At 35.0% G+C, this 12413-nt stretch overlaps 1 protein-coding gene across 13 annotated transcripts in view; it reads left to right on the top strand.

Moving 5' to 3' along the window:
• CLASP2 (cytoplasmic linker associated protein 2) overlaps nt 1-12413 on the top strand; it is a 158989-nt gene that overhangs the window by 102473 nt on the left and 44103 nt on the right. For 7 of the 13 annotated variants that reach the window (XM_053669047.1, XM_053669050.1, XM_053669048.1 and 4 more), the window contains 5 exons: nt 2128-2298; nt 2740-2847; nt 6460-6522; nt 7444-7550; nt 10697-10941. In XM_053669047.1, the coding sequence (XP_053525022.1) occupies nt 2128-2298; nt 2740-2847; nt 6460-6522; nt 7444-7550; nt 10697-10941 (694 nt within the window). The remainder of the gene's footprint in view (nt 1-2127; nt 2299-2739; nt 2848-6459; nt 6523-7443; nt 7551-10696; nt 10942-12413) is intronic. The other 6 variants (XM_053669052.1, XM_053669054.1, XM_053669055.1 and 3 more) reach the window with 1 other exon arrangement.

Here is a 12413-nt window from a genome sequence, read left to right as displayed (position 1 = left end):
AAGTTTTACCAATTATAGTGTTTTCTAGTAGCATGCTGTTTTGTAGGTACATTATGCTCTTTTTCATCAACTCTATGGTTTTCTTAGAAATAATTAGCCATGGTAGTTCTTGGTGGAGAAAGAGCCTTGATATTTTCTTCTAAGTATAAATAATTTCAAATGAGTCATAGGCAGTTATTACACTGTTGGTAGTGAGCTTATATTATTTTGATAAATTCAGTAAATCTAGAATAGGTAGAGTAGTTACTCCTATACTGCATGTTTCCTGTCTGCTGAATAGACCCAAACTTCAAGGAATTCTCTAGTCTCCTACCAATACATCCACTCCCTAAACTTATATTAGCTTTAACTGAATACCATATTGTACATTCACTCCATTCATGACACTTTTTATATTGTTGCAAGTGTTCCTGTTAAATATTCCATCAGCTTATCTTGCATTGTGAGTTTGTGGCATGTTGGGTGTTTGGATGTTTTGGTGTGTATGTTTAGTTTAGACACTGCATGGAGAAAGGTGCCTTGTGAGTATCCTTAAGGTTATAACATAAAGAAACCTGATCTAAAGATTCTTCACCGGAAATGTCTTGAAACAGTTCATAGGAGCCATCAATGTAAAATAGACTTAAATGATTTCCCTACAATAGTTTAGAATTTCTTCTACTCAAAGAGTAAGTTGTTAATTTCATTAGAAACACTGCTTGGCTTTACAGTATTGCTATAACCAGTGGAAGTTACGTTTCATTTTGTGTGCTGGTAAAGTTTAGGAATTAAGCATGAATTTAAATTGTATTTAGTTGAGACAGTGCTAAGAACACTATAGCAAGGATCGGAGATCCAGCAGCCCACGGAACACATCCCAGCCTGCCTGCCTTCATGCAGTCTTTGGTTTATACAGTTGACCAAAATCACGAGACTGTAAAGCTTTCATTTAAAAAAAAAATTCCCAAACCTGGCCAGTGTTACCACAAGACAGAGCTGGCCAGAACTTAAAAGTCACCACTCCCTGCTGTATACTCACTCTTGTGCCCTTATTGACATCCCCTGCTAGTTGGCATTTGATCTTTAGTCGTTGCTCTGGAAATGAAGTGTGATTGGGTAAGATTACACAAGGTGAGCAGTTACTGCCCTACTGGTTAGAAAAAGTAATGCCAACAAAGGGGAAAACTTGCTTTTGTGAAGATTCAACTGCAGGGTTAACTTTTCTGTAGTACAACCTACCACTCAGGATCTAGACTTAGATTACGTCTTGCAGCTATCCAGTCCATTTTCCCGTTCAGTGCAGACACAAACTGTTCTGACAAGAAGCTCTTCCCCTTAAATGTTCACCCACACAATTCTAGTTTTAAGCCATGTTTCTTATATTTTTTTAACCCTGGCCCTAACCTCTGAGATTTTGTCCAGCTCCTTCTCTATCTCCCCTACTATATATGCTCTTCTTTTCAATACTGAATATCACTAGTTTTGAAAGGGTCTGACTTCTTTGACATTTGCCTGTTAGTCCTCTTCTGTCCTCATTACTTCTGCATCTACATTTCAGACTCTGGCCATGCAAGATCCCTTTGCTATTCGAAGGCAAATGCCAAAAAGCAAGTATCTTTTTCAAGCTGGCCAATTTTTAAACATTTAAAACTTAATTTTGTGAAAATTCTAAAAAATAACTTAGACCCACCCAGAGGCATTCTCAGTAGGCAAACTTAAAGCAAATTTTCATTATATTTTAACAGAAATAATAATAGTAATAGACTTATTAATTTTTTCCTTTTAAACATATGGCTTTATTTAGCTCTATTAAATATATTGTCAGAAGGTTATTTTTTTTGGAAATCTTTTAGCCTGTTTGTATTCTGAAAATCATAATAGTGTTGTCCTTATTAAACATAGTATCTTGTACCCTGCCCAGAACTGAAAATATATTTCACATGATTTACCATTTAGTTTTAATATTTGTACTATTTCCTTTGTCCCCCAGGTTGTGATTATATATAAATTATTTCATTCCATTTCCTTTGAACTTAGAACTTGCTATACTTGCGCAGTTTTCTCAGATATATTTCTTGAATTTTTATCCTTTCAACAATTTCTCTAGGAATTCCCATCTTAACGTTTGTGTGTGTGTTTGGTATTCAGCTGGTAGCCGGTCTGGATCTCCAGGAAGAGTTCTGACCACAACAGCCCTCTCCACTGTGAGCTCTGGTGTTCAGAGAGTCCTGGTCAACGCAGCCTCGGCACAGAAGAGAAGCAAGATCCCCCGTAGCCAGGGCTGCAGCAGAGAGGCCAGTCCATCTAGGCTCTCAGTGGGTAAGACTTTCTGTGTGCGACTTGGGACCTTTTATTTCTTCATGTTTCAAGCTTTGGTAGCATTGACTTTGGTTACTAAGCACTTATAAGTTAGAGAAAAACAGCCTAAAGTTTACAGAAATTGAAATAAAGATTGAATTAGACAGTTTATCTTAAAGTATAATTCATTTGTATTTTAAATGTTTTATTTGCAGCCTTTTTATTTTAGTAAACTATTCTTGTACCCTTCTAATCTGACACAAACTAATAAACTGTATTCAAGAAACTTAACCATAATCCTGGTAATTCTTTATTTCTGGGGAGAGTAATTTCTTCCCAACCTTAGAAAAACTTAAGTTATTGATCAGTTTTTAAGAAAGAAAAATAAAACCAAAATCTCAAAAATGCAAATTTTGTCTTCGGTTTTCTCCCTTTTTTAATGCTGCTGATGCTTTGGGCCAGCCCGGAGCAGTCGTATTCCTCGACCAAGTGTGAGTCAAGGGTGCAGCCGAGAAGCCAGTCGGGAGAGCAGCCGGGATACGAGTCCTGTTCGTTCTTTTCAGCCCCTTGGTAAGTATTTGGGCAGGTGTGAGGTACATAACGTTCCCCTTGTGTTTTCACCACCTGGTAACCCCAAAGTACCCTGGGTTCAGCTTTCTTCATTGACTGTCTCTGCCTCTATTTCTTTTCTGCCGTTTTGAGGAAAGAATCAGAAGGAAATTTTGTGTTTGGGACATTCATTTACCTTAAATGAGCAAGTTAGATGTTGTATAAACCAACTGTCTTTACAGTCAAGTGAGTATGACACAGATTTAAACTCAGAATATTGAAGTCAGTGTTTTTCTTAACAAATAAACCTATAAAAATTAAAGATAATATTTAGATATTTACTCTCGTGACAGTTCTGTTTGATAAACACTTTTTTCTTTTCCAGTGGAAATATTACATTTTATCTTAGATATTTAGCTTAGAAAACTATAAAGGATGCTACACAATAATATATGAACTACTTATGAACAATGGAAAGAATTAACATTTTTATAGTATTTTACAGTTTGTCATTTCCCATGTATTTTATATATAGCTCAGGTCATGTCACTGCTGTAAAACCTATCTGTCCTTGATTATAGAGATTGTATTATAACCTTGATTATAATACTATATTTTTTTCAATTATAAAAATATGAAATTATTTTTTAAGCCCTTAGTACAGGGTCATCAGACTCATTTTCACCAGGGGCCACATCAGCCTTGCGGTTGCCTTCAAAGGGCTGAATGTAATTTCAGGACTGTATAAATGTAACCACGCCTTAACTGGGGGCAAGGAGCTCGGTGCTGCTGCCGGGAAGAAACAAGGTGGAGGGTCGGATTTGGCCCGCGGGCCTTGCGTTTGCCACCTATGCGTTAGTATTTCAGAATAATTGGAGAAGCAGAATTTTTTACATTGAACATCTTTAGAATTTCTGCACAGTCCTTCAATATCTAACTAGTAATTTGTTTATGTGCATGTACATGTAGAAGTTTTAGGTTTTTTAATTTTATAAAATTTAGGTAACTGTAATACTTCAGTTGCCCTTCAGACTTTGTGACACTTAAGTAGAATATAGTTCTACTCACAACCTTTAGGGATTGTTATTTTCTTGAATAGACATGTTAGTATAGAATTTCTAGAGTTTGATTTCTTGTTCCCTGGATGATTTGGCTCAAATATATCACTGGACTGTCCTGTACTGACCTAGAAAATCTCACTGAGCTGAGGACACACAGAAGGATAGCCTCAGCCCTTGTTGGGCCACATGTCCCAGGTGCCAAAGGATTTGCCTTTCTGTGCTGTGCCATAGGTGTTCTTAATTTATATATACCTAGTCTGTGCAGTGTCTTTGGTCATGCACATGTGTGTACACATACATTAAGAAATGAACTAAATTACACATTTGTATAAAATAAGTGTGCCACCTTCAAGAATTGAAGTACAGAGGGCATGTGGTTGTTTAAAAGCATGTATTCTAGGGCAGATGACCTGGGTGTGTACCCACTCTGTAACTTTCTTGTGCCTGGAAAAGTAGGATAATAAAAGCATGTACTTCTTAGGATTGTTTTGAAGATGCTATAAATGAGAGGGTACATGAAAAAAATCCCTCAGAGCCGTGCTCGGCCCACATCACTGCCACCACCGCCGCTGCTGCTGCCTCTCCACTACTTCCCCCCGAAGCCCTGATTGCTCACCCAGAAGTAGTTTTCTAATACTTTAATGGATAGAATCTCCAGTTTTTTAATGGTCTTAACACCTGTATTTGTGTAATGATAACACTGCAGAATTACTTGAAAACGTGAGACATTAAGAGGAAACCAAAATGTGTGCTTATACCTTTTAAATCTATACAGTAGTCAGAGACTAGAGGAAATTTATAACCAACAGTTAATTAAAAAAATAAAAATTTTTAATGGATCTTTCTAAGAGCCATTAATGTTCTAGATTCATCTTAAAGCTTCCCTTTGACAGTTTAAATCACTTAAATTTTGTTATTAAAGGAAGCAGTTTTCCTAATTCTAATGAAACATCCTGTTTGGGTTAAGGATGATTAAGTCTTTAATTATATACTGTAGCTTTAGAAGAATTAATTTTATAGCCCTTTTATTTACACATGGGTACTGCCTAGTAAAGGTAGCAGATTGGCCTGTGTGTTACATAGGGATTAAGAGCAACCTTCCCCAAGGTCAATGTGTGCTCCCTACTGCCATTTGCCTGTATTCTGCTGTCCTGACTTGGTTCACTTGGTGGATTCTTAGGTTGCCTCTGACTTGAATATTGCCATTTAACAGGGGAATCCCATAGCTTGCCCTTTATTCAGTGGTAGCACAAGGCCAGTGGGAGGGCCCTAAAACATCAGAAATAAATCAGACCTGAGCAGAGCCGAACTTCTCTGGAACTTGCACCCATGGTTTCTACTTATTTCCAGAACCAAGATTGGAGGAAAAGGCTTACATTATGACAGGCACATGAGTGGTGCCTCTTAACCTGTTACCTTCAGACACAGAAAACTGCTGATTCCTTAAAGTTTTACAGAGATTTTTCAGCTACTAGATATTGCCATTAGTTCAACTCTTTCTCACAATTTTAGAAAATATTTTTATTGGATAAAATTAAAACATATTAGCAAGTTTTTCTAATAATATCAGTCATCTTCTAGGGTCTGATAAAACATTTTGTGTAGTATTATTTCTGTTTAGTCCTTTTTCTCAATCTTTCGGTCATTTTTCTTGTTCATTAAGGTCCTGGTACAAAAGAGTGATTCATGTAATAAAAGTATTTTAATAGCTCTAATGAACATATCTGAAGAAGAATAACTTTTAGAATAAGAGTAATGTATTTTGTTAGCTATTAAAATGAATTTTTCCTAGCTTATTTGTTTCTGTAAGAAAAAGATTGATTTTATGGTGATTTTACAGATTTTTAATTCTAAAATTTTAAATATGGTAAGTTTAGATTTAGAGAAACGTCATAAATGTACTTCTCACATTTCCATGTTTTTAAATTAAATTAGTAATATTTCTTTGATGTTCAAATGTGGTTTGATAATTTAAATAATCTTGTACTGAATATAGAATTTATATTCTGTGTACTGTGTGGAAAATGTTAACATAAATGAGGTATGTTACTTTTTGAACAGTGTGAGGATTGTAAGTGTAAGATATTTAAGAGCGAAGGCCTTGAAAGAGTAAGATGCTGAGGTATATCACTTCCCAGTAGTGTGGCTTTAATCAGTTAACTAACCTCTCTATAGTTTACCCGTTTATAAAATGGATTAGTAATAACTGTTTCATTGGGTTTACGATTGAAGGAGATAAGATTATTATTGATTACTAGTTACCATAGTGGTTTTTTTTTAACTACAGTATTCATTTTTTTGTTTCACACTTGTATTTTTGACATTTCCTTCCATTTGAATACTTAATTTTTTGTCTCCTGTGGGCTTGTCTGTCCCTTAGGTGTAAGATCTGTTGTGTGTCAAGGATGATGTTGCAGTGCTAGTGTTCAGTTGCCCTCGTGGGCAGTTTTCGGACCCTTAGCTATTAGAAGTAACAGCGGTGCTAACTACCTCTCCTTGCCTGACTGTAGTGCTGCCACTATTCCTTGTTTCTGTGGTAATAGATGAGGTTTGTATGGTCCTGTTATTCCAGCCTCCAGACACCATTCCAGATCTACTGGTGCCCTCTACGCCCCCGATGTGTATGGGGCCTCAGGTGAAGGATGAGTACATTTTCACTATCATCTGTACATTCGTCTCAGATTTTTGTCCTTTTCAGTTTCCATTGAATAATATTCATGTTTTAAAATTGATTTTTTTTTAATTTAATTTGTTAGTAAATCATTTCTGGTCATTTTATTTTCCCCTAAGCAACTTTTTCCCTTTCACCAACCTTATTTGAACATTTTTTTCCACTAGCAGATGGACATTTTTCTTTGTATAACCTAAGTTATGTCATTTTAAAATATAGAATTGTTTTACGTTCTCAGTTATGTACCTCATCTTTGTACATTAAAAAAAAAAAACCAAAATGGTGGATGAAGTGTTTTAACTGTACATGATGGTGTAGGAACTAGTTGAGGGGGAGGACACACCTGCTTGTCTTCACGTACCTTAGCGTGTTGGGCACTTAGTAGGTGCTTAACAAATATCAAATGATATGTCTTAGTTACAGAATGAAATTAACCTATCTTGAAGGAGAAGAGATAATAGAGGGTTTTTTCTCTTGTAAATTTCTGGCTTCAGTGAACTTTCTTGTCATTATGGGTTGGACAATGACATTTGTTCTCATCTCACCAGCATGGATGAGACTTGTCTGACTGATAGAGCTGGGTTAATTACAGCACTACGGACTTGCAAGCTCTTAATCAGACAGTCATGCTTTCTGCTATCTTCAGGGTGTGAATGTATTGTAGCTACTATTCTTTAAATTAAGTTTCCACATATTGTCAGTCATTCTAATTGCCTTTACCCTTTCATTTGATCAAAAACTATATGTACCCAGAAAATACATATTGCTTTTAAAATGCTTTCCCCATTGGTTTTTTTTTTCTCCCCTTAAGGATCTTATAGTTTCTAACCCGAGACTGTTAACATTTATGACTTTCTCAAAGCTATTCTTCTTCTGATGAATTAGGTCCAGGGTATGGGATCAGCCAATCAAGTCGACTGTCATCTTCTGTCAGTGCCATGCGAGTCCTGAACACAGGTTCTGATGTGGAGGAGGCGGTAGCAGATGCCTTGGTACTCTTCTTAGTTTCTGTATTTTTGTAGATGTGCTAATTATGAAACTAGTGTATGAATAAGCCAGTCCATCAGAGTTGGGAGGGAGGTAGAATATTCTTGTGGATTGAATCTAGGAAAATCAAATGTGGGGAATGTCAAAAGAAATATAATTAATTCTTGATCATTACTAATTGGTCAGAAATTTAAGTGATGGCCAGTAGTTAATTGATGGGATATCAAAAATATATGTATTGATATCTTTAATCTGGTCATGTGTTTTATGTACTATATAGTACAGTGAGAGGGCAGACAGATAAGCATGTAAATATATATAAGCCTTTAATTTCAAGACTAGCTTAACCATGAGAATTTAGGGATTGTTTTAGTTTGGAGGAGGATTTTCTTTAGTCTTGTACTTATTGTATTTCAAAGCTGAAAGAAAGCACACGTTCAAGACACATTATAATTAAGATATTTTCCTGGCTCCTTTTTTTTTTTTTTTTTAAGATTTTTATTTATTTGTTTTTAGAGAGAGGGGAAGGGAGGGAGAAAGGGAAAGAAACACTAGTGTGTGTTTGCCTCTCTCACACCCACTACTGGGAACCTGGCCCACAACCCAGGCATGTGCCCTGACTGGGAATTGAGCTGGTGACCCTTGGGTTCACAGGCCACTACTCAATTCACTGAGCCACACCAGCTGGGCTTTGCCTGGTTCTTTATGCCCAACACATTTAACAGTGACCTTTAAAAACATAATGTACAGATCCATGAAACTTTTTCAGAAGAATATGGTACATATATCACTGCTGTTTTTCCCATTTACAATTACGAAGGACGTGTCATTTGAAGCAATGAATGTAGTGGGCTTTTTGCCAGTTTCCCAAGTCAATTCAGTATGACATTTGGTCTTTCAAATTATATTAATCCTGTGTTCAAGAAGCATTTTCTCAATTTCTTAACCAGAACTTACAAAGGCCTCATCTTTGTTTTGAAATAAAAAATAATTGTGCCTTTTAAAACTACGGCTCAATTTTAACCAGCGTTGATATAGTTTTGCCACAAAAATTTGAAAAATAAGTTTAAAAATTATTCATTGGTGTAACTAATATAGTATATTTAATGATATGCATAATTCTGCTCTGACAGTCTGTATGTGCTTAATTTTCCTTTTGCCTCAACCATTTGATTATTTTGATCACATCTTGTTCTGATGATACTAAATCAGTCAGATGTTTTAAATTTACTATCATTGTATTTTTAATTCATATTTTCTAGTTTCTTTTTAAATGGATGATTTACCAGTTAAATTCTGCTCACATAAATTTTATTAATTGAATGGAGTGTTCTTTAAATATCACTTAAAATACTAAGATGTTGAGATGCTGTGTTTGATTTATATGGAAAATACTTAACCACCAGGGCTAAAAGCTGAATCTCAATAAACTGATTCTACTTCCATTATTTGCATAGCTTAACTATTCTAGTTATAGCTGTCATTTTTTTAGGAAAAGACTTTTCATGACTAATTTAGACCTTGAGAAAAATTGTAGAATTAAAGTTAACTTTGGAAACAGCAAAAGGATCCAAATAGGAATTGGGAAACTGTATAAGGGAATATTTTTGTAGCTTAGATAAATTTCTTTGGACTAAAGAATATTGGCAGGATTAAAGATATAGCTTGCTAGTAAGCTGTTCTTATATATCTGTATATTAAAATTTTAATGTTTCTGATTATGGGCATGGTTTATGCCTACTTCATTGTGCTATGTAGCAAAATGTTCTTCATTTTCAATTTTTCTCTTTAAAAATTTACTGCTCTCAGCTCTTAGGAGACATACGGACTAAGGTATAGACTTTGCTATTTTGTGAAATCTTTTAATACTGTAACTGTTTTTCTTTGCTTTATTAGTTTTCAGTAAAAACTTCAAGTGGAAATAATAAAGTCCTTAGACATACATTCTGTGTTTTAAATACATATAATTATTAATAGGTAGCTATTGGGATTCTGATCCTTTAAGCTTGAGTACCTCATACAAATGAGATGATGTCATTTGCACTGATGTCTTTGACAGGCTGACCCTGGAGGCCAACACAGAAACACAGAAAATGTCACATTACTGCTATTCTAAATTAACTTGGCATCTCTAAATCCATATGAGACATGTAATGATGGAAATGTCATTATACAACTTTGGATTTTATTCAAATTATACTTTTTTTAGATTTTAGAATTTGGAAAATTTATAACCACTTGGAACTGTTTTAAATTGTGCTTAACCTGTTTTATAGACATATCTTCACTCTTACCAGCCTATATGCAAATATTAGATTACATAAACATTTATTTTTAATTATCCCAAGGAAATCTCAAATAAGCTGTTTACTCTCTTTCATTTCACTTTTAATGTGGAAGGTATAATTAGAAATTACATATATTAAATAATGACCTTCAGATGTGAAGAAATTAAAAGAATCTAAATATGCTGTCTCATATTTATTCAAATAGATGGTATAGTCACATTGGGAAAAACTTGGAGGACCCTCAAGGAGCTTGCCTCCTAAAAATAATAGTAAGCAAAACAGGTTCTTGTCATTTTTTGTATTTCACTTCTCGATGAGATATGAGGGCTGGGTATAAGGGAAGCAGTTGTGGCGAGAGAAATGATAGTGGAGGTAAAAGAGGAATAGAAGAAAGAGAACGTAGACAGGAAAAATAGCGTGGTACATAGAGGAGAATGTGAGTTTTTCCTTCATTATCCATTTCCTGATCCATTCTCATCATTTAGAAAGGTAATTTTTTTCTCTTACCAACTCAGAATTCCGATATAGTTTCTGCTCATTTATAATCTGGTAGTTCTTCTTGGTTTTTCATAAAAAGGGGAAAGAAAAGGAAAAACCTGTATTTTTTATCACTTCTCAGTTAATATCTGAACTTCCACAGAATTTTATTCTCTTTCTACCACTTCCCATAGTTAAAGAGTATTTCATTTTCTACTAAGGTCTACGTGTTTTTTGAAGAAAAACTAAAATTGACATTTTATTATTACAACGATTAGCATGCTTTGCACTGATTTTTAACACCAGTCCTTTTTGTGTCAGTGGAAATGGTGAAATACCAGTATTATTTTAGCTACTACTAATAGGCGTCTTTATGTACATAACAGAAAAAACCTGCTCGAAGAAGATATGAATCATATGGAATGCATTCCGATGATGATGCCAACAGCGATGCGTCCAGTGCTTGTTCAGAGCGCTCCTATAGCTCTCGAAATGGTAGTATCCCTACATATATGCGGCAGACCGAAGATGTGGCAGAGGTCCTGAACAGGTGTGCTAGTTCCAATTGGTCCGAAAGGAAGGAAGGCCTTTTGGGTCTGCAGAACTTACTAAAAAATCAGAGAACGCTGAGGTGAGTTGTATTGTCTTAAAATAATTTTTCTGGTTAGCACTTTATGACTTGACTTTGTCTCTGTAACACTTCATAGGTACTGGTATAGGAACAGAGTTGTCCTGAATTTAGAAGGTGACATCAGAATTTTCCTAATCTTCAGTCATGTAGGACCATCTGTCCTATTGTTACTGAAAGTTTTTCAAGTTCACTTGCTTGCTCTGGCTAAAGAAACATCTTAAAAGGCAACATTTTATTCACAAACAGATGTTAGATGAAAAGTGTTAGTAATTTTCAAAATTAAATAAGATGCACATAATATTATAGCTGACCAGTTTATTAAAATTTATACCTGTTTTTCAGTGAGAGGTAAGAATGTTTATGTTCACTTGAAAATGAAGGTATATTCCGAGTGTTCATGTAATATATGAGTCCTAGAGTAATGTGAAATGGAATTGAAGTGAATTTCCCTAAGGAGAGAAGTTTATATGGGTTTTTAGTTTGTTTTTGTTAGGTTTATTTAGTTTCTTTTCCTAATAGCTTTTGCTTTCTTTTCCTCCCTAATGTCTTTATTTTTAATCTGTGCAATGTTTTAAACCTCTGTAATTCACCCCTTTAAGAACTTGGCTTCAGATTATTTATAAAGTTGAGTGTGGTGGAAAATAGAGGTTTACTTCCTGATTTGATACCTAAAATCAGGGATGGAGTTTTTGTTTTCTGGGGTTTTTTTTGTTGTTTGTTTGTTTGTTTTTACTTATTTTTAGACAGGGGAAGGGAGGGAGAAAGAGGAGAGAAACATCCATGTGTGGTTGCCTCGTGAGTGCCCCCTAATGGGGACCTGGCCCTCAAGCCAGGCACGTGCCATGACTGGGAATCGAAGTGGCCACCCTTTTGTTCTCAGGCAAGCACTTAGTACACTGAGTCACACTGGCCAAGGCTAAAATCAGGGTTTGACTTACTAGCTGTGTATTTATTTTAGGAAGTATTAACACTGTGTAATTTAAAATAAAAGTTTATGTATTGCCAAATATATTTTAATGTTTCATCGATCACTGCAGTAAATCATTATAATATTGTTTCCAGTCCCGTCAAGATTTGGTTAATATTAGGTTCAGTATATCATTGGAAGTGGCAAGGAAGTAGACGTAGTTTAGAAAGATTTCAGCACTCAGGTGACAAAATTTAAGAAAACATGTTGGCCTTTAAAAAGATAAGACTCATGCACTGGGAATGACATTTGTACAGTTTTCCCCATCATGCTACATTAATGAAATACAATTCTATTTATTTTCTTGTAACTTTCAAGCTTTAAAATAGTGTGGGCTGCAAGAGAATTTTTGTTGTATTTGATAAATTTGTACTTAGCCCTAACTGGTAAATCCCACAAACTTCTTGATTTTGAGGGCTTAATTTTTAAGAAGCCCAATTATATGTAAGGTTACTTTTAAGTGACTTCTTCCTACAGCTTGATATTAATTAGCCACTTTATTATT

Source organism: Artibeus jamaicensis, unplaced genomic scaffold (genome assembly GCF_021234435.1).
Source record: "Artibeus jamaicensis isolate MK-2021 breed Jamaican fruit bat unplaced genomic scaffold, CSHL_Jam_final contig_519, whole genome shotgun sequence".
Taxonomy (NCBI): domain Eukaryota; kingdom Metazoa; phylum Chordata; class Mammalia; order Chiroptera; family Phyllostomidae; genus Artibeus; species Artibeus jamaicensis.
Note: the sequence above shows the minus strand (reverse complement) of the source record. Positions and strands in the feature narration are given on the sequence as shown.